General features: G+C 30.6%; 1 protein-coding gene across 1 annotated transcript in view; it reads right to left on the bottom strand.

The window, feature by feature from the left end:
• Nucleotides 1-26,257, bottom strand: part of LOC148614140 (two pore channel protein 2-like) — a 34,808-nt gene extending 8,551 nt beyond the window's left edge. The window contains exons 1-17 of the mRNA XM_088587987.1: nt 26,119-26,257; nt 21,190-21,242; nt 19,985-20,061; nt 18,000-18,177; nt 16,189-16,305; nt 12,691-12,797; nt 12,348-12,420; nt 11,393-11,470; nt 10,483-10,570; nt 8,381-8,446; nt 7,925-7,989; nt 7,425-7,525; nt 6,348-6,429; nt 4,870-4,965; nt 4,139-4,258; nt 3,397-3,453; nt 633-761 (exon numbers count right to left, since the gene is read on the bottom strand). Of these exons, the coding sequence (XP_088444113.1) occupies nt 633-761; nt 3,397-3,453; nt 4,139-4,258; nt 4,870-4,965; nt 6,348-6,429; nt 7,425-7,525; nt 7,925-7,989; nt 8,381-8,446; nt 10,483-10,570; nt 11,393-11,470; nt 12,348-12,420; nt 12,691-12,797; nt 16,189-16,305; nt 18,000-18,177; nt 19,985-20,061; nt 21,190-21,242; nt 26,119-26,182 (1,551 nt within the window). The 5' untranslated portion in view covers nt 26,183-26,257. The remainder of the gene's footprint in view (nt 1-632; nt 762-3,396; nt 3,454-4,138; nt 4,259-4,869; nt 4,966-6,347; nt 6,430-7,424; nt 7,526-7,924; nt 7,990-8,380; nt 8,447-10,482; nt 10,571-11,392; nt 11,471-12,347; nt 12,421-12,690; nt 12,798-16,188; nt 16,306-17,999; nt 18,178-19,984; nt 20,062-21,189; nt 21,243-26,118) is intronic.
• Nucleotides 26,258-26,265: the final 8 nt, after the last annotated feature.

Raw genomic sequence — 26,265 nt, 5'->3', positions numbered from 1 at the left:
ATATGGAATCTTACACATGTAAAGATCATAGTTGCTTTGTTTTTTAACATTTTTGATTAAAATATAGATAAAATGTGCAGTCAAAAATATTTTGCCTATAGCATTTAGCAAGGTCTCATAGTTTGTAATTCATGACAATCATACAAGTGTGCCCATGAAATCATGGGAAGGACATTTAAAGAGTAATCCAGGGAACCAAGGTTATAGCGGTAATCAAAAGAATGTAATCCAGGGACAAAGACCAGACATACACAACAAAGAACATAAAGTAACTAAAATCATACATACAAAGTAACAAAAGCATATGAACAACTCCGACTCCACTAAAAACTGGGAGCATGGACCAGGTGCACAGGTAGGGTAAGCGTCTTCTGTTTTTCTAGAAACACCCACGAGTTGCTCATAAAATGTCAAGTCCAGGGTAGATAAATGAGGAAAGGAAAACTATCACCGTTGAATAAATCGGTTTTCATGGTGCAGATGGATACACAGTAACGATCCACGAGTTCATTTAAGCTATTATTAACTACCTTGTTGTCAATCAGAATTAAACTAAAATTAAGATTACCAGCCCTTGATTAAATTGGTACATATCTCTTAATCCCTTCAAATATCCCATAATTTCAACTTACCACAAGAGCAAGAGTAATAATGCCATCATAAATATTTGATTTTTCAAAGACATATCTCCTCCAACCAAGCATCACAAACTTTAGTATCTGTTCTATCAGGTAATAACATATAAAACAGAAATTCACTATCTGTAAAATAAATAAGAAACTTAGTCAATAACAATTCTTACTGAGAACACTGTTTTTATAGATTTCGTTTTTTGTATAACATACAGTAAAACTTGGTTATAATTCCATCATTTGTCCAGTCAGATTATAGCATAATAGTGTTGTTGACAAAGTTTGTTTTCGTAATACATATAAGAAAACCTAATTATAATGCCATGATTTTGGCTTTATAACACTGGTGACAAATTTTGTTTTTTTTTTGTAATACAAGCAGGAAAACCTGGTTATAATGCCATCATTTGTACCAGCAGATTTTGGCAATATAGTGCTGTTGACAAAAGTTTGTTTTTGTCAATTTGAATGTTCATGAACCCTTTTCAATTGATAGGATGAATAGTTTTCAAATTGTCAACAAGTGAACCAAAGTAAGACTACCCAGTAATTTCTAAATCATTTTTTTCTCAAATTATGTTGACATACAATCTAAAGGAAACACTTGTGGTCATTTAACAATATCAGTGTGATTTATTTATGGAATGTTTCTAATTTTTGAACAGGATATACCAAATAATTGGATTTGAGGCAGTTTACACTTAGTACAACTTTGCTCAAACCAGGTTATTTCATATAACTGGTTCTAAAATAAGAAACATTGCTTATGATTTGATTTCTGATGGACTGCAGTCCAAATATCAATATTTGTTTCATTATTAAAAAAGCCATTTTGTTTGGGATTATTTGAATCAAGGAGTGCTGACTAAATGTTAATGATGTCACAGCAAGTTATACAAAAACTTAGTCTTCTCAAAGAGAACTAGCCAATCAAAAAGCTTGTTACAAATCAAATTTAATGTTTTCAAGACAAGAACATTTGATTCATGAAACAGATCCAACACATCTATTAACAGACATGCTGAGCTAAATCAAGTAAGCAACCCCTCAGGAAGTCAGGTCACCTCACTCAGACACACTATTCTGATTGTACCAACCAATGTTATAATAATATGCCACATGTTTACACCGATAACCTCTCAGACTATAGATAAGCACTACCATGAGACTATTGAGGTGGAAGGACTCATAAATAATCTTATGTAACTATGGCAATTTTTATATATAGAGGAAAAAACAATATAATCAACCAAATCAAGAACAATAACTCTTGCAAAGAGCAAATTACAAATTTTTGTCTGATAAGGGCAACAACTGAATAATTAATTATGATTGGAGATGAGGTTAGTAACTGATTCTAAATTAAAATAAAATTAAAATTAAAATTAAAATAAATTTTGGGGATTTTGACATAAAATGTACCACCTCCTGTCTGATTTTTAACAAGACTGCTACTTTTGCATTAAGTCATGCCATAATTACCCATTACAATATCTTTGTTTACTATAAGAAGTTGACAGTGAGTTCTAATTTTGTTGAAATAATTACTTAATAAAGAGCCTGTTAAGCTTGTCTAGATACAGAATTATTTGTGAACCCAACTCATGCAAACAGTGTTTAAATGTATCCACTCATATTTTAAAAACAGGATACATTCTTGCAGCATGCAATCAGTAGTAGTTTTATGCAAAGACAAGAACTTTCTAGTCCCATTTAGAGAACCATTTTAAAATGGCCTTACAAATATACATATTATGGTTTACATGCGAGTTCATCTTCACAGAAGTAGTTTCATATTACAGCAAATCTAAACATTTATGAGATGTTTAAATAATTTCAAACCCATGACAAGACTGTAATCATAAAATCTAAACTCACATTTCAATTTCATGATTAAAGCATAATCATTCATGATATTGCATAAAATAAAACTTGTTTTGGCCTAAATTAAGAAAATGACAATAATAAATGCTTAAATAAATTTTTCGTTTAAAGTAACAAAAACTTGATGTGTAAAAGACATGAAAAACAGATGAACAGATGCACAGACTAAAAACCTATATACCCTTAACTTTGATAGATGGGGATTAAAGCAGTTCATTCCAATTTTAAGCATATTTCAGCATGAAATTACATAAACAAAACTAAAACCATGTGCATCGCTTGCATGTTAGAAATAACGAAATAACAAAAGGATTGCATCATTCAAGGTACATGTAGTAAGAACACCTTCAAATAATGAAACTCAAAAAATGAGTCAAGTTCATGTGCACTAGGGAAACATAAAGTAAAACAGAACTTTAAATTTGTATGAATAGTTTACCAGTGTATTAATAATCTACAAGATAAAGTTATTGTCTTAAAAGTTTTAACTATTAAAATAGCAGTTCATTGATAAAAGTCTCAATCTGTATTTTTGTAAGCATATTTTTATATAAACCCACTGTTTAATTCATGCTACAGATAGTCATATGACCGTACCAAGGTAGTAAACTTTGTAATCAAAATGTTGGTATGAGTAGATATAGTATATACAGATATTATGTCAAACATTCCTACAAAATTTCACAAAATGTGATCAGGGCCTCAGTTGTATGCAAAATGTACCAGTTACCAAGCAGAACATTGCTAAAACCCTTTATCCCATTAATTGCAGCTAGGGATAAAAAATTCTGTTATGATGCATGTAACTCTACAACTTAAACTGATATAAAAAAAAAATCACCTCAATAGTTTAAATCATCTACCAAATACCTATACTTACATTTAGGACAGATTTGCTGTAGTTAAAAGATTTGTCATACTGTGTACCAAGCTCTATCTGTAAGGTACCATAGAGAAACATTATATTTTGATGCAGATAATAGAGATGTAAAAATACCATATTATTATAAGAATAAGTAGAAAAGAACTGAAAAGTTCTAATTTTTTAATACATACATGTATGTAATGGATACTATCTGTCAATGTAAAGGTAATGTTCCATAATTAAAATTATATGTTGAGAATATTTGATGTAAAAAACATTTAAGCCATTCCTTTTACAAGCAATTTATCGTTAATGTGAAATTCATGTGAATGGAGCTTCACATGAAATTGACATGAAAATCTTGCAATTTTCATGTAAAATTAGCCAAATATGATATTAACCTTGTTATTTTTTTTTAGTTCATACTGCTAATGCTTTACTTCTATGTGTGATGTATCTTTTCCTTATTTTCAGTTTTTATGTATAATCTTTTTAATTCAGTCTGCTACATTGTGATTGTAGAGTGTCTCTATTTCATGTAGTCACATTTAGGAATTTCAACATATTTGAGTCATATTTTTTTGCTTATATTTCATGTACAAATTTCATGTGAAATTCATGTGACGTCTTGATTCACATAACTTTGTCACAAAATTTATTTGCTTATCTCAAATTAAAGTCATGCGAAATTCATGTGAAAGTATTTTGCCTGTGTATTGTTTTTGGTTCATTGATATCAACATATTTTTTCACTTACTGTAATCACTATTACATTGATAATGGCAACAATATTTCCAAAATAGGTAAAGAATCTGTGAGCTATACATCTTTGTATAAGTCTTACAGCAGGATGACCAAACCATCTGATTACTGGTCTCTGAAATAAATGTAAAAAAAGGTTAGTTAATGACAGAAGTTTCTCCAGCCATTATACCAATCATTGTACTTAAGGAAGTAGACACAACTCTTACAAATCATTGAAACATTTGTATTCAGTATTTTACATCAATCTAATGTAAGCATCAAAGTAACTTGGACTCCTTAAAATCAGTTTCAAATGAAAGCTTGATAAGCTTTAGTGAAATTGAATATGATACTAACATATTCCTGATTTCAAGAGTTATGTCCCTTACCCTAGGTCTACCTCCTTAAATTAGATCACTAATATATGCTGAAAATTGTATTTTTGTATTCTTTGCATGTGAAAAAAAACTAGATTATGTCATAATAGTTCAGAAAGCTACAAAACTATAATAACTGATAACTGTTTTATAGTTCTGACAAAAGTATAATATATTATGGAAAATTAATAACAGATATAATATTGATTTCATTTTACTGTTAATATTTTGCATTTGAAAAAACATTGGGTTTTTTAATCATTATTTTACTCCATAGCCAATAACATATTCCATTCTTGATTTTTTAAATTTATATACATATGATAAAAGATAGCAATACATACAATGTATATCTAAATAAACTTACACTGGAAGAGAATTTTTCAGACTGTATCACATCAAAACACTCTTGGAAATTGTGGAAGTTCAAAATATCATTGTATTTTTCTCTTGTTTCTATTTCCTACAATATATTTTCAAGATAACATTATGATACAACAAAATTTTATAACAGATAACCTTTGGCATATCAACAGTATTAAGACAATATGGACTCAGCTGTTTATCTGCTGGATTTTATAAGTTACTTGCATTCTTATCCAAATTATGGATAATTCTTACACCTGAAGTACCAAAGAATGCCCTGAGGTGTAAACAATCTATAATTAGGGATATGAACATACGTAACCAATTTAACCTTGATTTTGCATATTTTACACTCAGAGGGAACATTTTTCGCATTATCATGATACAGTTTTTAGAAATAAAATGAAGTCCTTTTCAAGTAGCTAATAGTATTAGCGACTTCTTACTCTCATAATTTCTGCATTTAATATTTGCATATGATTTGCATTAAAGTGTAGTAATACGCCACATAATTCAGCAGATCTTTGCCGTGTTCACCACCACAGCGTTACAGTTCTAGATTCATACGAGATAAAAATGTACCTCATCAATATTATACATGTGTGGTCTATGTGTGTTTTTTGCTTGTATGAGAACGGGAAGTTTAAATGAAACGAACAGTTAGCTTTGAACACTAACCAGTTTCCAATTCAGGCACTGAGGCTAGGCACAAGACTTTACAGGTCATGTGCATTAGCACACCCCGATGTTATTTCGGATGTTAAAAGTATGCCAAAATCTGTGACAGTGAATATTTGACGATTAGCGACTTTGAAGACTTCAGTCTTTGATTTTCCAAGTGTCCAGATCTACATTTGACATTGATAAAGCTAATTTGCATATACAAGGGGATAAATGTGCATACAGTTTGCAGACAAAGGCAAAAAAATCTACTCTACTATAACAGCACATTGAGTAAATATCATTTGAAAATAGGATTCTCAAGTGTTTTTTTTTTATCTAAAATCCAAAAGTCAACAATCTCTTGATATACATTAATTTGAAATAAATGATGTGTAAATGCTAAAAAGTGTGTGGCATTCTGCCTAAAAATATGGGGTTTGTAAAGACATGCTCCTAGAAATTTATTAGCATATTAGAATAGGGATAAATATATTTATCCTTTCTAAAATTTGTATTGATTGTACTAGACTTATCCAATGGATAATTAATCAGTTAAAATAACTAGGGCTAAAAATTGTATTGCTTTTTTAAAATAAAATACACCTATTCACTCTTAGTTTTCTGCTTGCTTTGTGAATTATTATACTTTCAGATACAAGTATAACCTATAGATATGATGTAATTCACAGCAGCTGGAGTTTTAAATGTCCATTAAACATGATAAACGCAGACAACGTTAATCTATGAAAATTTCTGAATAATTAGATCAAACATTCTTTAATATTGTATAGATATTTCCTGTTTATAGCAACTCACACTAAGAATGGAATTTTTCCATTTGACCGGAATCACAGCTTCTTGTATTGCACTTTTGACCTTACTGACCTCTACACCAGAGCTGCAAAATATGATATGTACACAGTCTTAAGTGCCTCATGATACACGTATGTTGCTTTATTCATCTGATATATAAATATGGTAATCAGACAAGTATTAACATATGATAACTATTTGATTTTCATATGTAAATATAAGCTTGCAAACATGAGTGTTTATAAACAAATAATGCTATGTGTAACTTGAGTATATGATTTTATATAAATTTACATGTAAATCATACATTGCTCTATATACAATTTTCATGTATGGTCTGTGTAAAGCCAACTTAACTATATTTTTGTATATTTAAAGATGTACTGTGTGGTCTGTAGTTTTTTCAACTATAAAACATAACATTAATAGTATATATAGGCTTGCTTGTTAAAAAATTAAATACATGAAAATATTGAAAAATACAATTCTCACACTTTTTTTGTAAGTATTGTTAAAGGGATTTTGCTCTGATTAAAGTAATTTCTGAAATGCATGAAGGGTCCTTATACAATTTGTGACCCCCAAGTGATACAATCTAACATTAAAAGTTAAACAATTAAACAACAAATGATTTCCTATGAGGATAATGGATACTTTAAGAATTTACAGCCATGCAAGCTTCAGCTGGTTGTATCCATATTGACAAGTTAACCCTTACTGAGGCTATCCATGCAAACATTCCCTGGTCGAGGACAAAAACTGTCAACAGACAACCTACTGTATCCATACCTCTTGTTGCTTAAGAAGGTAGATCTAGGGTAAGGGACACGACTCTTAAAAGTCATTGGAATGTTTGTATTCAGCATTTTACATCAATCTCATGTAAGCATCAAAGTAACTTGGACTGATTTCATTCTATTTCAAATGTCAAAGCTTGAGAGGCTTTGGCCAAATTGAATATAATACAAACATCACTGATTTCATGAGTTATGTCCCTTACCCTAGGTCTACCTCCTTAATATTTTTTTTCATTTTTTAAAGAAAGTTGAAGCAGCTTATATGTATGTAAATAGAACATACCTAGTTTGAAGGGATCCACTACCTTGTTGAGAGACAAGTAAAACTTCATAAGCTGCCCTCAATCCTACTCTCCTTCTCAATAAACTTGCTTGCATTGAGCTCTGAAACACATTAATATAACTAGAGTGAAATTTGTGTGTAATACTATCGTTATTAAACATAGGTCAGTAACTACAGTTTACAAGATCTTTAATCATCCATAAAAATGATTTTTTTTCATTCTAAGCATGTAAATAAAAATGCAAATGACTTTTGAACCATTGAACTGATTAAATTGACATGTATTGAGATGTTTCCAGCCATTTTAGATGTTTTTCATACGGTTTTATTACTTGTGAAATTTGAATATTTTAAAATATCAATTTGCGTTACTTAATTTCAACATCATAACAAACTCATTAAAGCTCAATTTTTATGATGTTGAAATCAGATAACTTGAGTTTATGCCTTGCACTATTCAACTTTCCCTCAATGAAACCAATGATAATCTCATGCCATACCTTAAAGTAACCTCTAAATTGGTTGTATATCACAGCAAGGAACATGTTCATAAAACAATAATTTCCTGAAAAATAATAAAACGAGTTATATCAGAAACATTGTGGAAAATTAATAAAAACATTACAAATATCACTTAGTACATATTTTTTTGAAAGTAAAAATAAACATAACATGAATAACTAAGTATAGAGATTTTGTGATTTTCATTTTTCAGTTTTTCATTTGTTTATTTTAGGAAGAAATGAAAATAAGGTTGTAAGTACTCTAGCATATACATAAAATAATGTGAACAGAAAATAAAAATTTATCTTTGTTTTCACACTATATAAATGACATAAATTAACCCTGTGTTCATAATGTAACCTTAAATCATCCATATTTTTACAGCTGAATAAAGTAACATATAAAGAATATTTGTTGTGTGGAGTGAAGTAATATAAAATTTCAGTACCTACCAATAATCATAAATATGATAAAATATAGTGAAAATAATCTGTTCTCTTGATAAGCTGGCATCATCACTGAAAATAAATTTTAAAAAATGAGAGTTATCTCTCTACACCTGAATAACAAGCATGTAAATTGAAGACAATATAACAAACACATACATGTAGACCATGTTGTATATTCGATCAAACATGTATCTATGAAAAAGCAATCAAGGGAACCAAGGTTATAGCGGTAATCAAAAGAATGTAATCCAGGGACAAAGACCAGACATGGAAAACAGACATATACAACAAATTTCAGTTAATATCTGAAATATCATATAACATTTTGTATGTTTGAAAGTTATAAATGATTGTGATGTCTGTATTATTGTATTTTTGTTTTTAACAGTGCAATAGTGAATTGTTTCCAACATTACAAAAATCATAATTTCAATTACAACAAGAAATCTGTGAGCAATGGCTCACTAGTGATACCCCGCTTGCTATCACAAAATCAGGGAAATAAACAAAGTCCTCATTAAACAGGTAATTGTCAATTTTTTTCTGAAAATAAATCCCACCACATGACACACCTATAGGAAGAACATGTTAAAATTTCAAACCTCTGTGTTGAGTAGTTGCAGAGAAAAGTATGAGTAAAATTTCAACTTTCGAAAATATCAAGTAAAAAAATAAACAAAGTCTGTGGTCGACAGAAAGTTATTGTTGAATTTTTCCAAAAATGGATCCCATCATAAAAAGAATATGTTAAGTACCATTCTGTGTAAGAATCAAGCAATGGGTGGCACATATTTCTCAATTTGGTCTTTTTTGCCTCAAATACATTCAACACATCTAGAAAACAACTGAACAGCTATTTAAATTTATCCTGAAGCATCGGTGATGTAGATATTTTTTGACTGCTCATATAAGGAAAAAGTTTGGGAAAATTTTCCTGCCATTTTTCCACAGTGCATTTCAACTAAATTTGACCTATCAATATCTTAAAAAGGCAAACTTTTCAAACACTTTGACAGTAATTTCTTGAGGTTATGAGGTATTAATACTTGGATTATGCAATAAAATGCCCATGTATTTTTTCTTCATGTGCCACACCTTATACACATTTTGCCTGATTCTTAGACAAACAAAGTCCTTGGTCAACAGGAAGTTGTCAGATTTTTCCGAAACTGAATCCATCAACAGGAAGGACATCTAAAAAATTTCAAGCCGATGTGATGAATAGTTGCTGAGAAAAATGTGACAAAAATTTCAACTTTCAAAATATGTCAAAAATAAACAAATCTTCTGTAAACAAGAAGATTTTTCTGAAAAGAAATTCAACCATATGGCATACGTACAGGAAGAATGTGTAAAAATATCAAACCACTGTGATGATCAATTGCTGAGAAATCTGTGACAAAAAAAAAAGGGATAAACGGAAACATGGACAAGGGTAAAACAGTATACCCCTTAATGAAAGTGTTAAACGGAAACATGGACAAGGGTAAAACAGTATACCCCTTAATGAAAGTGTTAAACGGAAACATGGACAAGGGTAAAACAGTATACCCCTTAATGAAAGTGTTAAACGGAAACATGGACAAGGGTAAAACAGTATACCCCTTAATGAAAGTGTTAAACGGAAACGTGGACAAGGGTAAAACAGTATATCCCTTAATGAAAGTGTTAAACGGAAACGTACTGTCATGGGTTGTTTACATTTGCTATAAAATTGTTTTCTATGGTAAAATTATCAGAGTGAATATTAATTGGTCAAAAATCTTTTAGGTATTAGCCTATTTTTTTTCACTTATTTTTGATTATAGGACATTATTTGTTGTAAAAATCGTAATGAAAACTTGAAGAGAAACTAACAGAGTAGGAAAAAATTCAAATTCCTACAGAGAAATGCAATAAACAAATAAATCAGGTCTGTGCATGCAATATCAAGTATTATGGAACACTTAAAAGAGTTATCAACCTTGGCCATGCACTCTGATAATATCACTGAAAGTGTTCTATAAAATATGATATCACATGCACTGAGCTGCCAAAAATGTACAATAACTTGTTCACCATATTATTTCTATAATCAGTCAAACTATGTCTAGTAAATATCTTACCATCAGGATTATTAGCTGTTGTCAGTAAAACTAACAAATTCATAAACGACTCTAACAATGTCTTAAAGTACTCATTGCCCTCCTCAGTCTGTAAAAAAATACATGTCAATTAGGGCTATTCCAGAATGTTAGGGGGAGGGGGTGGGGGCAACTCTATTAAATTTTGATGGTGATTGTTATTTAAGATAGTTAGCCTTAACAATGGAAGAAAATAATCAATTAAAATTGTATGTATGGTGGGGTCAAATAAAAAGTGCCATCCGGACCCCCCCCCTACATCTACAATGATGTAGCATTAGAACGTGATTAATAGACACTAATGCACACTCCTCACTACAACTCAAGAAAACATTCCTCTAGATATGGTCTACACATCTAATACATACATTGTCAATCACCTTAATTTTGAATTTTTTTATTTATTTTTGCAATTTTTAAGCATCCTTGAAAAAAATAACTTAAATAATAAAATATTGTATTGACTCATAAAATATGTATGGAATGTATTTTATTTTCATTGAGTTATGTGTTATAACTACCTTTGAGGCATGTTATGCTTCATAAACAACAAAGTGGTATTTGAACAATTGTAAATGATAAGATACATGCACAAATTTATCAATTACTTTTACAAATTCTTATACATGAAATTTGATTTCTGATGAATTCTTGTCCAAATTTGAAATTGATTCTTACTAAAAACATTATTTAGTGTTGATTATTTGAATCTCTACCTGGGGACCAATCAACATTAACGATTTACAGTACCAAACTAGATTATATGAAATATCCTGGGTTGCTTAAGAAAATCAACCAATCAGAAAGCTTATTAGAAATAAAAAAATATTTTATTGTATCTCAGAAGTTAAATTTCTATAGGTTTACAAAAATCTTTTGCCATACAACATACCACACTGCTAGCTGATGAGTTTCCTCCTGATGAGTTATGTAATACATGTACTGAACTATTTTTTACAGGTACCATGCTCTGAAAAAACAAATTTTTGACGAAAGAAATACACAAATATCATGTATTGAAACCCTTATCACTATCAAAAAAAATTTCATTAGCTAAAATGTGATGATAATTGCAAGCCTAGATGTCATTTTCAATGTACTTGCTTTTTAATAGTCATTAAGTCATACATTTTCTAGTATGGATTATTATCTTTGCATTCTTCAGTTATCATTCTTGGAGTTTTGAGTTGCTTCCAACAGTGTTTTTAACGACTTTTTAGAATGAATGGTGGATAAGATATTATAAGATATTAGAAAATATATGTCAAAACATTGGGAGTGATTATGATGTCATCACATCTTCTTTAAAGTTTTGAATGAAAATGATACCACACACCAACAATTTCTTGTTGAATTATTCAATTATAGTATAGTAAAATGATCAAAAATGCAATCAATAGATTAATGATAAACAGAATAACAGCTACTTTCAATTCTGATTCTTATAATATCATATGGGACATCTCATCTCACACTCACATGCTAACTGAAATATCCCACCTGATATTGCCAGTTTCAAATTGAAAGCACCTGATATTGTCACTTTCAAAACTGAAAGTTACTATTATTATTATCTGATTATTTTTAATTTGACCATTCTACTGTTATTAGATTGCTGAATATTGAGTATATTTTTTCATTTTTTTCATGTTCAACTGTTACCTTACATAATGATCAATCAATTATTTTTTTAAATGTAATAAACTGTTTCAAGATACATGTAGCATCACATAAACATAAATAGTGCCATCTTTTACTGATTATATCTTTACTAACATTATAAGGTTAATGTGTATGAGTGTATATATTGCATGAATGCATTATACTTCATTTTTATTTCCACTCACCTGAGGCTGTGGGAATAACAACATGCCCAGTAGTGTAAATATATACAGGTGCAAAAATAATAACAATAATATCCTGAAAGAAAGAAATCAAAATAGGTTAAAATTGCAGAAAAAATAAATAAAGGAAATATCATAATTGACAAAGTAAACATAAAACTCTTATTTTTTTCTAATTTTTAATTTTAATTTTATTTTACAGTTCACAATTGCTCAACTTATCAAAGAGATAAAAATTAATATGAAAAACAAGTAAGATTTCCGTGAATTCACATTTACATATGTCAAAGCAACTTCTACTGACCCTGCTGCATTTTGTTTGTAAAAGCTACACTAGTTTACATACGTAACAACTTCTGGAAGAGTTTTCTGTACACACTTTACAGTTTTTTTCATCAACTGAGAGTTACTGAGAATAAAGACAGGTCTGAGAATTCTTCTATAGCGTATCATCTGTAATTAAATAGCAACATACAATAAATATAAATGTATACATGTATATGAAAATGAACAAACACCGACGTGTGAAATGAGAGGAAATCTGGGAATATCAAAACAACGATAAATGAAGAAAAGGTCACAAATAATACATAAGAACTGAGAAAAAAAACAAGGATTTGTATTCATACTACAACAAGGCTTACTGATTGACTGAATATGGTTTAACATCCTATTTCATGCATTACAGGACAAAACACTTGAGCAATTGAACTGACCCTGCTTTGTACTAGACTTGAGTCGGGATCAGGACAAAAGCCCCCCGGATAAAAGCCTCCTAGGACAAAAGCCCCCACAAGAGAAATTATTTTATCAATTATGAATATTTCTATTAGTACTGACAGTGTAAAATTCGAAATGTTTTCTTATTAAAAAGTGTATTATTGGCAGCTTTTCTTATTTCAATGATGAAATTTCAAATGATTCTGGTAATAAGAAATACAATATCAAATATGAAATGAATATACCCTTAGAAAAAAAATACACAGAAACTGAACCATTTTATTACATGACAGAAACTTCCTAAATATACTAATTAGAAATGAAAAAAAAACAAATAAACAAAAATGGAAAAAAAATATATACACAGAAAAGGAACCATATTTTAATACAAACAAAAACTTTCCAAATACATTAAACAGAATTAAAAATTACACAAAAAAAAAGACAGACACAAATAAAATGCAATACTAATATAAAAGGAACAGTCGCAACAAAAGAAAAATTAAAAAAATTTAAAAAATACACAAAAAAAGCCTAACAAACAAACAAAAATTAATATATATAAGACTCAGAACTATGATGGGACGCGGAGGTACGATGGTCACGCAGAAGTGCGATATTAGTATGCCGAAGTGCGCTTATGATCTCGCTATACTGTGATGGTTAGACATGATTGTTCACTGCCAATAGCAACACATAAATGAATTGGCCACTACGGGAAGGTGCGTTTTTTTTGTACTTCGCTAAAATCTTTTGACTATCATGTAGATTTTTTTTCATTGATACCATAATTATACAATTATCTTGAAATTCTACCGATATGATATTAGTCTACATGCAATCAGAAAAAACTGCTTTCATTTCGTTCATACTTCCAACTATCGAGGAAATTATAAAAACAAAATTATTAATTTGTTTCCATTTCTTTCCTACACCCAGTTGAAAACTGAATACTGAATAAAACTGGCAGTCTCTTAGAAGGACGAGTACTCTTTAATATGAAAATATTCCCTGACTAGCTCAGCTATAGAATGGCTGTGCATAGCTTCAAGACTTCTGTATTAGTGTATAAACTACATGTACTACATAAAAAACTGATCAACAGTACCAGTAGAATTTGCAAATACAAATGTAATGTAAGACGGCGTCATCCTATATACTGCTGCTAAGGTTATCAAAGAATGATTGATGCTACAGAGCGCTAGATTTGATGGATTAACTGACTATACATAATATGAAGAGAAACGTGCCAGTCTGGTCCACTGGAACTTTGACATACTATTACACTCTTAACTCGTATATTGCAGTTTCTATTTCGCGTTTCAGCTACAGAATACGCTCCATGATTCGTGGTGAAAACATGTCTTACTTTTTCAAAAGGTAAAAATCCATGATATCAAATTTATCAAAAATCAACATTTTTTCCCACTATTAATACATGTAACAAAGTTGTCCCGGAAAATCTTTTAATTATATCTATTATAGTTTTCATGATGCATGAAATACGACTTTCAGTATCCGCTATCTTTTGTAACCCATATCTCTAGTTTATGTTTCTCGAATGACCTCAGGTATCATAATGTATCTGTTAAGTTTTGATACTGCATTAAATACATGTACTGTTATCCCTCCAAATTAGTAATGATGCATACTGTGTTTGTTTATACAGGCAACAATATACTAGCTACTTTCATGACTCTCCTTTCAATTTGTTAGTTTTCTCTATAACGTTGTACGCACTTATGCACATAAAATTTCTTGGCGATATTGAATGGGGTATACCAACACACTTCCCCGCACATTTGTATTAGACATCCAATGTATTTCAGCGTTGACCATCGCACTTCATCATCCCCATTGCACTTCCGTGTCTTACATATATATTTTTACATTAACATTAAGCTGTGGAGTGGCCAAATTCATTACCTCCAGCTCTTGAAGCAAACATCCTACCATGAGACCACAACGGCAGTTAAGTCTTTGAGAAATAATTCATACATACTTACATGTATAATAGAACAGACAAGTTTAATATTTATACTTCTATCCCTTAATTCTTTAACAATTCAATTTTAAGATGCACTATGCCACAAAAATAAGTAACTTTCCACTAAAATGATATTTTTACAAGCAGGTTTCAAGTATGTTTATTTTTTACACAAAAAAATACATGAACTATAGGAATAAATGGCAATTTGATTTTGATAGTTACTTTATCATGGTTCATATCAGGTGAGCTCGCTAGGACGAGCCCTGATATCAAACGTAATGTAGTCACTATCTAAAATAAACTGTCATTTATTCCTTTTATCGGTAATTTGTTATCTATAAAAGAAAATGGTGTTCGTTTATCTGAAATATGTTAAAGATATTACCCAGAAGCCTTAATTAAATAGGGACTATTTTAACAGATGCCAACTGATCGTCATGATTTGTGATACAGTTCAGTCAAAATTTAGTATGTGCGTCAGTTGATGAAGCAATGTAACAGGGGGAGCAGGATTATCTTAAGGATTATATAAATTCTTCAATGATGAGTTACAATTTCACTATTTCTCTAGAAAATAAAGCCACTCCAGTGTAGTAGAAATTGCTTGAAGAACAATAGACATTGTCAATTATCTGGTCACCATCCATGTGCTATGTTTTATTGTAAAATAGTAACTAGTTAAAAATGACAAGATCAACATCAGCTACATAACTCGAAAGAGTGTCATGGGTTTTCCACATTATTTTTCTTTAGCGTGAGAGCAGACGTGTAAAATGCAGCAAATCATTGTGGCTTCAAAGAAGTATGCCATACTGATTTACAATACCATTTCAGGAAAAATATTTAAGAGATTCGTGATATTGTTGTACATGTTCCATATTATCTTTTATATTTGTTAACATAATATTGTTTACAGTAACGGTTGCAAGTACAATTTGCCGGTCACTGCAACGTCATAGTAAAATGCAATTTCACTGGCCTCCCCAAAAAGGTGATCTCTACACAGGTAACTGGCACATGCTTATTGCAATCTGACCCGATAATTTCTTGTATCAAATCAACTTGCCAATCCAAGCATTATCAGCAAGTACACATCAAAGGAATTTTGCTCAAATTACCAATAAAAATATTTACCTCTTGACAAGAAAATCCTATAGTTATAAACCAGTCTATCATAGAGAGCACTAGTATAATACAACAGGCCCATAGCCATTTCTTCTTCATGAACTCTGACCTTCCTATTAACATGTACTGAAAAAAAAGCACAAAGATATAGTCTAATAAAACATTACATACTTTTTTTAAGTCAAACAAGTTTTGAAATTTCTAATCATTGAAAAAAAAAAAAACAAGATGTGCATATGAACTAGATGATGCTGCTACATAGGTACGAGGACAAAATTAATATCATAGTGCATTTCAACAGACCAATCTTGACATATAAAAAAAATTCCACTGCTTCAAACTCAATAAAACTTCACCAATATGGAAACATGTATAAAAGCAGATTTCTATAAGAGTGCCAGAAAAATTCACCATCATTTTTCATTTTTAGCAACTTTGTTTCAGAGACCCCGTTGACATGAAAAGTGACCACTGCTAAATGTCCTAAATTTTGACCTTCTTTAATAGACCAAAATAACAACTTCCACATAAAATTACAGAATGAAAAAAAATCCCTTGTAAATTTGATCCTTACCCTACATTTTTGCAGTAAATACTTAGCAATAAAATTTATGACAGCAAAGAAAAAAAAAATCAGGAAGAAAAACACTAAAAAAAAGGAACTATATTCGTATACAACGAAAAGTCAAGGGGAATTAATTGTGATCTCGTACGTACATATATATAATGCATGTATAAATACGCCCCTGAAGGGAGCGTTTATTGTTGTATTTTAAACTTGGTTCTGTATACTTATGGCAAGAAAAAGCATCAATATCCGGTTTGTACCTTCATTTTCAGGAGCTGAAAAACAGCATAATGGAAGCTTCATTTGTGTACACTTGTATAAATGTGATTGACAGCCAAACAGGTCGCAGAAAATATTCACTAGTTTCCATAATTAAATACAAATCGAATCATAATCCTCGGGTCATAAAAATTGCGAAACCAAAATGAAATAAAACGAAATGAAAATAATCGATAAAAGAAAGAATCAAAACGAAACATTAGATTAAATTAATCAAATCGTAATAAAAACATAATTAAACGATACAAATCGAAACAGAATGAAGGGAAACTAAACTGAATATAAGAAATCTTTTAAGACGTTTTCCAAATTATAAGAACCATAATGTTTACCAGTGTCAGACAATTCAACCCAAAGACATTTTGGACCATGACAACCTATAATTACTTATGAATGCCGGAAATTTCAACCAATTGACATATCATAACAAGACAATTAGTATAATGCTTTAGGACATATATCATTACAACATTTACCATATTTGAAGGTTATAAGTATAATATATCAAATCAGTGCTGACAAAAATTATCAAAGTTGTTTTTAATAAATGTTTCTTCGGGAGCGTTTAAAGGTTTCACCTTCATCATATTAAAATAATGATTAAGATACCAATTCACTGTCTAACATTGGTAAAAAGAGAATTTTTAAAAAAAGTATGTGTATCAAATGTTAATCTTTCAAATTTTTCCATTTTCACATATATATGTAGACAGAAGTTTTCTTTATTTAAGGATCCTTTAAGTAAAATCACATTTGTACTATACACTCAGCTGTTCACCTGAAGGAAACCCCCATCAAAAAAATGAAGCACGCCAAAATCAACATATACAGACTCTTTAGTGATCTAGGTTTAGGATAAATAGTCATAGGAGGCCAGAGTAGCCCTAAACAGAAATGGCTGAAATTGGATAATCTGTATCCATATTCTACATCAAGAAAGATAGAACCAAGTCAAGTAACATAGTGAAATTACCTTTACTACCAGATCTGCAGCAATAAGAAGAAAACAGACCATTTCTATTCCTTCTGTAATTCCACATGGCACCTTTAACCTTTGACCTCTGTCTCGTATATCTGATGTCCATGTCAGTGAAGATGGATATTCAAAGAATGCCAAAATATGTAAGACAAATATCACAAAATAGAAACTCCTGAAGATAAAAAAATATTGAATTATACCATACAGTTTTCAGAAAGACAAAAACATCATAATGAATCAGAAAGAATAAAAGATTCCTGCACAAGGAAATCTTCTTCAATGACATTTTTTAAGTTCCAAGTGATTTAAAAGGCTACCTGATACTGGCTGATAGACTGGCAAATTTTGTAAACACTTGCTCATATCTAGTAATCATTTTCAGAGCTTATCAAAACTGAAATTGATCTGTCCTGACCAAAACAATCTGTGCAGGACTATTATTTCATTCGTGAATGCTGATCCCATGATGAACAAAATAAATATAAATGTAAGTATTTTTCAGTGTTATAATACACTGGTTTTGTAAAATTTTGTACTATTTAACAAAATAAACCAAGTCAAGTGAACCAACACCTTCTGACGGCACAACTTAGGTAGAGTAACAAAGATGATAGAGATACCGGGGTATGCTGCAGTTGTCTTAAAAACTCATAAATATAAACTACCAAAAGACAACAACATCCCAGTTACCACACGGAAACTACCTCCTTATGTCAAAATGTTTTGCCCTGTACTGTGGCATCATCAGGTAATTTTAACAAATTTTATGTTCACTGAAGTTTTACTATTAGGTCTTTGCTGTATTCCATTTCATGCTTCTGTTTTTAATGCCATACAGTGGTGTCCTTGAGAAGACACTACATTAATTATCATGGAGCCACTTTAACAGAGTACAGCTGCCAATGATACCACCAAAAATTCCTAAGAAAGGACATCGCTGTACAGCCTTTAAAATGGAAATATGAAATGGAACACAGCAAAGACCTAAGAGTAAAAAAAAGACCCCACAAGAAATGGCAGAGAAGATGCAGAAATGGATACTACGCTGGAAGCCAGACCCAGAACAAGGAAAGGAAATAAACCTAAATTCTGATTAATCCAAGGGGATGAAGCTGTTGAAATGATGAAAAATGAAAAGGGAAAAACAAAGAACTCCTGTACACTGTCCATTTTAGAACAGAACCTATACCTATATTCAGATGATGAAGATATAGACCACAACATAACTTCAACCACAGATCAAGAACAATTAGCAAAATATCTAAAGAAATATTCAGACTACATCTATTTAGAACACTGTAGTGGTCAGAATTACTCAACCACTGAAAATCTAAGAAGATACTCTGACTACACCCACTTAGAACAATACAGGAACAGTACCCCAATAATCATTAGTTCAGTTGAAAGCATTGCCACTATATGCCTCGATGAACCTGCAGACCCAAAGGAGTGCAGCCTCAACACAGTCTATGGAATATTCAAAACCACACAATAACTTTTGTTTAATAATTTTATTGTTATGAACAGTAATTTACATACAATACATTTCACTTCAATCTCAGCCAGTCTATGATGTCACAATAAACTGCAAATATTGTACTTAGCGAACATAAAATTTGTAAAAAATGTCCTGATGATGCCACAGTAAGTGACGAAACATATTGACATAATAAAGTACTTTCCATGTGTTAACTGGAATGTTGTTGTCTTTTTGTAGTTTATAGTTAACAAAATGATAATATTAATAAAACACTATAAGACATATGTCTAACAGTGCAAGGGGGGATTTTATGCACTCAAAATGCTTTTCCAAAAAAAGATAATAAAATTACAGGCAAAATGAACACATACAGGGTATTTTACACTACTACTGGTAGTAATACATATGTTCTTTCTTTGGAATTTCACCTTTTTACTTCGTGTGAAAGTGATTCTATTTTTGCCAAAGTCCTACTTGTTTTATATCTAAAAATACTTACACTCTAACTGGTGCTGAGTGATACAATCTATACCAAAGTAACGTCTTTTTGTCAAGCTTGTGGCTAATATCTCTATACTATAACGTAAAAATGTAATCTTACTTTATATGTAGCAGTTTTTTTTTATTTTTCAAATCCCTTTAGCCCTTAATCTAATTGAATAATTAAAAAAATAGTCTTTAAGTACATGTACATGTATGTAAATCACAGCTTATAATGTAATATGTTAACTACACTATGTATGCTAAGCACACGTTATGATGCAATGAAATACCAAGTAAAGAAGACACATCCTAATACATGTACATGTACATGTACAAGAATGTACATTATAAAGAACTATTTTCCAAAAAGTAACCAAAATTTGGATACAGCAAAATAAAATCAACCAATCTTCATACATATCTTATTTCTAGCCTTTTAGTTGGTTCAGGAAAAAAAAACATTTGACAAAATAGAACAGAAAGTGGATTTATTCAAATACAACATTTTACAACTCTATCTATGTTTTTTGTCAATACCCCTTCCTGTGAATGGAATTAAATCACTATTTACTAGTTTTCTAAGAGTTCTTGTCATTTTTACAAACTGTTCTAATTTTGGTTACCATTGGTCTAACTTAAATTCAAAATTCCGAGGAAACATAACTGTTAATACAGCATATGTAAAGAATAGCATGGCATGTATCAACATAAAACACTTTATTCTGTAGAATTAGATGCTAAGTTATTCTCTGGCTGCTTAAATTAGACCTGCTTATTGTTCGACTCAGTTTTCCTTTTAGGTACATGTATTACCTTCAGGGCCTAATCAATGATAAGGAGAAGTTTTAGTACATTCTGTTTGAAAAATAACAGTATTGACATTTTTGTGTATGCAATCTATTTACAAAAACTTCTCTGTCAAAGACAAATGGGAGAAGCCAGCACTAACGTTACAAGGAGAATTTTTGCTCACTTCCCCTTCTAGAATAAGCCCTGATCTTTAAATAAAATGTACATGTATGTTTAATATCACAAAACCTATCCATCAGATTAACTAATCAGAAAAGTCATCAGAACTGAATGTGGAATGAAGTGTTTAGATACACAAAAACAGTGACTGAATGATGTACCCCTTCAAGAAATCCTCATTTTCAGTCATTGAGACAAAATGTTTTGATGATATATAGACATCAAATAAAATGCATTAGTCAATAAACCAACCTTAGCAGCATCTTCTATAAAAACAACTGCACACAACAAATCTGTATCTTCATCTACAAAAAAGAAAAGCACATTTTATAAATAATATGAAAAAGGTACATGTTTTATCTTAAATTCTAGCATTACAATGTAGGTTTTTTTAAATTATACTTAAACTCAGTGGTGAGGATTTGTTGATTTTGACTGTGCATGGTAACAAAGTGAATAATTGTACATACATTAATGTCCAGTAAAAATTCTGAATATTCAAGCAAAAAAAGAATGTACATGTATTTATACAATATGAAAATATGGTAAACTAAGAAAACTGAACCAAAGTGCACATTAAGAGTGATCAAATCTCAAGAAACTGCAAGTTACTGCATGTGTACATGAACATGTTAAATGTATGTATAGCATGGAAACATTGGTTATTTGTCAATCATAAGATATGACATTTGCTTTGGGTTATTTCTAATAGGACTAGTATTCAATACAGGGATTATATACAAGTAAATAAGTCTATTTACTTTAAATAAGTAAATTATAAAATAAGTCTTTTCAGATGTAGTATAAGTGAAATAACTATTTACTATTTACTAAATTTGATTACATACAGGGCTAAGATAAGCTGTGTATTTGCATTTTTTTACCGTAATTAGGTAATAAGACTGAGTGAAAACACAAGTTAAGGAGGTAGACCTAAGGTAAGGGACATAACTCATGAAGTCAGTGATATCTTTGTATCATATTCAATTTCATCAAAGCCTATCAAGTTTTCATTTGACACAGAATGAAATCAATCTAAGTTACTTTGATGCTTACATGACATTGATGTAAAATGCTGAATACAAACGATCCAATGATTTTTTAAGAGCTGTGTTCCTTACCCTAGGTCAATCTCCTTAAATCATACCAGGGGATACACATTGTACATATATAGAGATCTGACTAGATCATTACAATAGCAGTCAATAATAGGAATACATGTGGTACAGTACAAGTAAGTCTTATGATGACAATTGTCCCAATCTGTCCTTATGTCCGTCCTGTCAGTTACTTAAGGGCGATCAAAATCTGTATTTTTTTACTGCCCTGTTTCTAGTGGGGAGTCTTAAATATGTACCTGGCTAATCACTAGTGGTATTTAAAACTTACCTGAATTGGGTCACTAATTTTATGGAATAAAATATATTTACATGCGTATGACAAAACGAACTTAAAGTTGGTAATGGCAATTCATTGGTTAATTCAATATTTTCGTTTCGCAAATTAAAATCCATAATTTTATCAACCGGATGTACCCATTCAAAATGCTGAAAACTGAATGTGAAGTTCATTTAAACTGCTTTTACAAAGAATTTCCAGGATTGCTGGATTTTCTCATCAGTTAGATCATTTGTTTTTTTTTATTTAGTCAAACTTCTCCAGTGTTCCTGTAAAGTAACTGTATAAAATGTTTTAAATGGTAAATATTTTACTGTAATTATGCCGATTTACAAGAAAGTCAGAATGAGCGGTATGCAATATGGTGTTCGGAAATAAGTTCAGTTAAATCTACAGCAAAGTAGCATGGCGGGGCACCATGCCCTTTTTCCAAGACGCCATATGCCTTTTCAAACATGCCTTATTAAAGTAGAGTCCAAAATAAATCTGGCAAAATAGATATTACACCACTGGAACAGCTGGTACTGAAATTGTCATGACTTGGTACAGGCACATTAAAAAGCATTTGCATGCTATTGTCATAATCGTAAATCAGTGGTCACACCAGCACGAAGAACAAATTACAAAAAACAATCATTACTCATTGTTTTGGAAGAAACTTTGGAAGAGTACTTTTTAAACCAAAGACTGATATCTAAAAAAGAATTTGGTAAAAGACCTTTTAAACAAAATATGCAGGAGATAAAGGGATATTGCTGCACAGGTAAGGAAAATTTATTACATGTACATTTTGTATATTAAAATTAAAGTCGTCTCTTTATCATAAATCTTAGTGGTAAGATGACCACTGTTGTCAAATTCAAGATCAACATGTAGGTCTAACAAAGATGCAGAACAGGCTGTTTCTGTAGTCTTCTTTATCTCAAGCTCTGGTGGATATATTGACAGTAACCACTTACCAAAAGAAGGATTGTTGATGGACAATACATTTTCAATATATCAGTAATGTTAATGGATTGAGCATATTTTAAATTTTTATTCTTTAGGAGGTTCTAAAAATTCAATCTCGTATGAACATATAAACACATCGACTAGGAAAGCAGCACAGTTAGTGCCCATTGGAATGCCAACTTGTTGAAAAATAGCTCATATAAGAGTTTGGAGTATGGAGGAATAGAATATCAACCTCTTACTTTTAAGGAGTACCTAGTCTACTGACAGTATTGTTAAATGAATAAGAACAAATACAATGTAGAACATCACCATGCTTAACATTACTTATGCAAAAAATGTACATTTTGAAATCATACATTCTTTTCCACCCATAATGGCACATGCATGGTTGTCAGTATGAGAAAAGACTACTTTCATGATTGAATAATCTACATAAAAAGTAAATTAACCTATTTTATTGTATTTATTCATCCTTATTTGTTTCATTTATAAATTCACTGATGTACACTACCATCAACCAAAATTTTGATTTCTCTAATCTTCACAGTGGAGTCACTCATGTCATCCACTGTGACTCCACTAAAGTAAAAACCAGAATAAAATTGCCCCATTTCAATAGTTTTCAATATTTTTTTCTGTCCTTTACTGAAATGTTATTAAACTGCTAGAAGCATTTAATATAAATATTGGTATAAAGACAAGAAAAGTTAAGTACAGACACTTTTTGAAATGGTGACTCCACTGTGAAAAGTGGAAAAATTAAAATTTGTGTTGACAGTAGTGTACAAAAATATATAGTGTACATTTGTATGCATTATGTCTACAGGTATAACTTGCAAGTATATTGGAATTTGAAGGTGTAATTTAGAATGATTAACAGAGAAACAAAGAAAAAAAACAGGAAAAGGTAGGTTTTTTTATATAAAGAATAGAGTACAAAAGTTCAAATCAAATTTGCAAATACCCATCATTTTATCAAACAAGGAGTACAAAAAAAAAACATCCAGTATTACTGTACCCTTGAACTTGAAGATCAGCTAGAACCTTGACATAACTAAAGAAAAGTTTAGTGTGAAAGCAACTTATGTTCACTTTGCCAATATATTTACATGTAGCTGAAACACAGCTGTTAGAAACCAATTAAAACCCAAAAGTTTACATCTGAATCAAAAACACATGTACACTGTATATGCACATATTCAAAACTATAATGATCTGCACATTGTACTGCTATTATGAAATAAGGATATATAGTGTATGTAACTAGTCTTCAGATATGAACACACACACAAACCAATTCTCACCAACTTTTCAAAACCAATTCACTAAATTAGTTAAGAGTGGCATTACAATTGGACAACAAATCATCAGTAAATTCGGGAGCGTTTATGGTTGTATTATCAACTTGGTTCTTTATACTTATGGCAAGAAAAAGCATCAATATCTGGTTAGTACCTTCATTTTCAGGAGCTGAAAAACAGCATAATGGCAGCTTCATTTGCATATACTTGTATATATGTGATTGAGAGCCAATCCAGTCTCAGAAAATATTCGCTAGTTTCGATAATTCAATACAAATTGGATCATAGTTTTTCAAAGATAAGGTTGGCCATAATATTCTGTCTGAAGTATGGCACCCATATGTTTACGAAAATTACGTAATCAATATTACCCATAATTCTCGGGTCATAAATATTGTGAAACAAAAACGAAACGAAAATAATTGATAAAAGAAAGAATCAAAACGATACAATTTGATCAAATGAATCAGGTAGTAAAAAAACATAATAAAACGGTACAAATCGAAACAGAATGAAGCGAAACTAAATTGAATAAAAGGAATCTTATGAGACATTTCCCAAATTATAAGAACCATAATGTTTGCCAGTGTCGTACAATTTGACCCAAAGACATTTCAGACCACGACAACCAATAATTTGGTATATACTACTCCTACAACGTAAGAGGTTGGAATTCCGTTCTTCCATACCCCAACCTCTTACTTCCGAGCGCCATATTGCATAAAGCTTGTTCCGCAGTTCTTTGAAATTGACAGAATTAAAGTAAACTATTTACCATTTAAAATGTTTTATACAGCTTCTTTACCATAATACAGTAGAAGGTAACTAAACTGAAGAAAAATAAATGACCTACCTGATGAGAAAATCCAGCAATCCTGGAAATCCATTGTAAATGCAGTAAAAATGAACTTCATATTTGGTTATTGGCTTTTTGAGTGTGTACATGTAATTCCGGTTGATAAAATTATGAATTTTAAAATTTGAGAAACGAACATATCAAATTAACCAACGAATTGCCTTTACCAACTTTAAATTCGTTTCGTCAAAAATATATTGTATTCTGTAAAATTAGTGACCTAATTCAAAGTAACTGGTCATTTTGACAACTGTCTTCATTGCAAATGTTTTCTAGGTATTTAACACATTTTTAGGATTTTTATCGCTCGATTTCCAGTAGGTTAAACTTTTTTATGTACATAAAAGACTAAAATGTTTTAAAACACATGTTAAGCTAATTCACATTTGCAGTGGCTTTCAACGTGTCAGAAAATAGCTTGCCAGACAACCTCTAGCATTGTTGGAGTACCGTATATATATGATTGCCTGACATTTCGGGCAATAGACATATCAGACCATGACAATCAATATAATGCTTTAGGATATATATCATTACAAAATTTATCATATTTTAAGGTTATAAGTATAATATATCAAATCAGAGCTGACAAAAATTATCAAAGTTGTTTTTAATTCTTGGTTTCACCTTCATCATATTATGCACGTAAACTAAATTGATAACTCTGCTAACCTTTTGAATCATTCGACTTTACATGCGTGTCATATTGATGACTAACTATCTGTTCTTCCATCATAAATCTAAAAATAAAGAAACTTCATGTTTTGATTTTACAAACGAATTTTTATACCGGAAACGCCCGATTGTTTGTAAAAGTTG

The sequence above is a fragment of the Perna viridis genome, chromosome 6, assembly GCF_037379345.1.
Source record: "Perna viridis isolate PV_CMFRI_1.1 ecotype Kerala chromosome 6, ASM3737934v1, whole genome shotgun sequence".
Classification (NCBI taxonomy): domain Eukaryota; kingdom Metazoa; phylum Mollusca; class Bivalvia; order Mytilida; family Mytilidae; genus Perna; species Perna viridis.
Note: the sequence above shows the minus strand (reverse complement) of the source record. Positions and strands in the feature narration are given on the sequence as shown.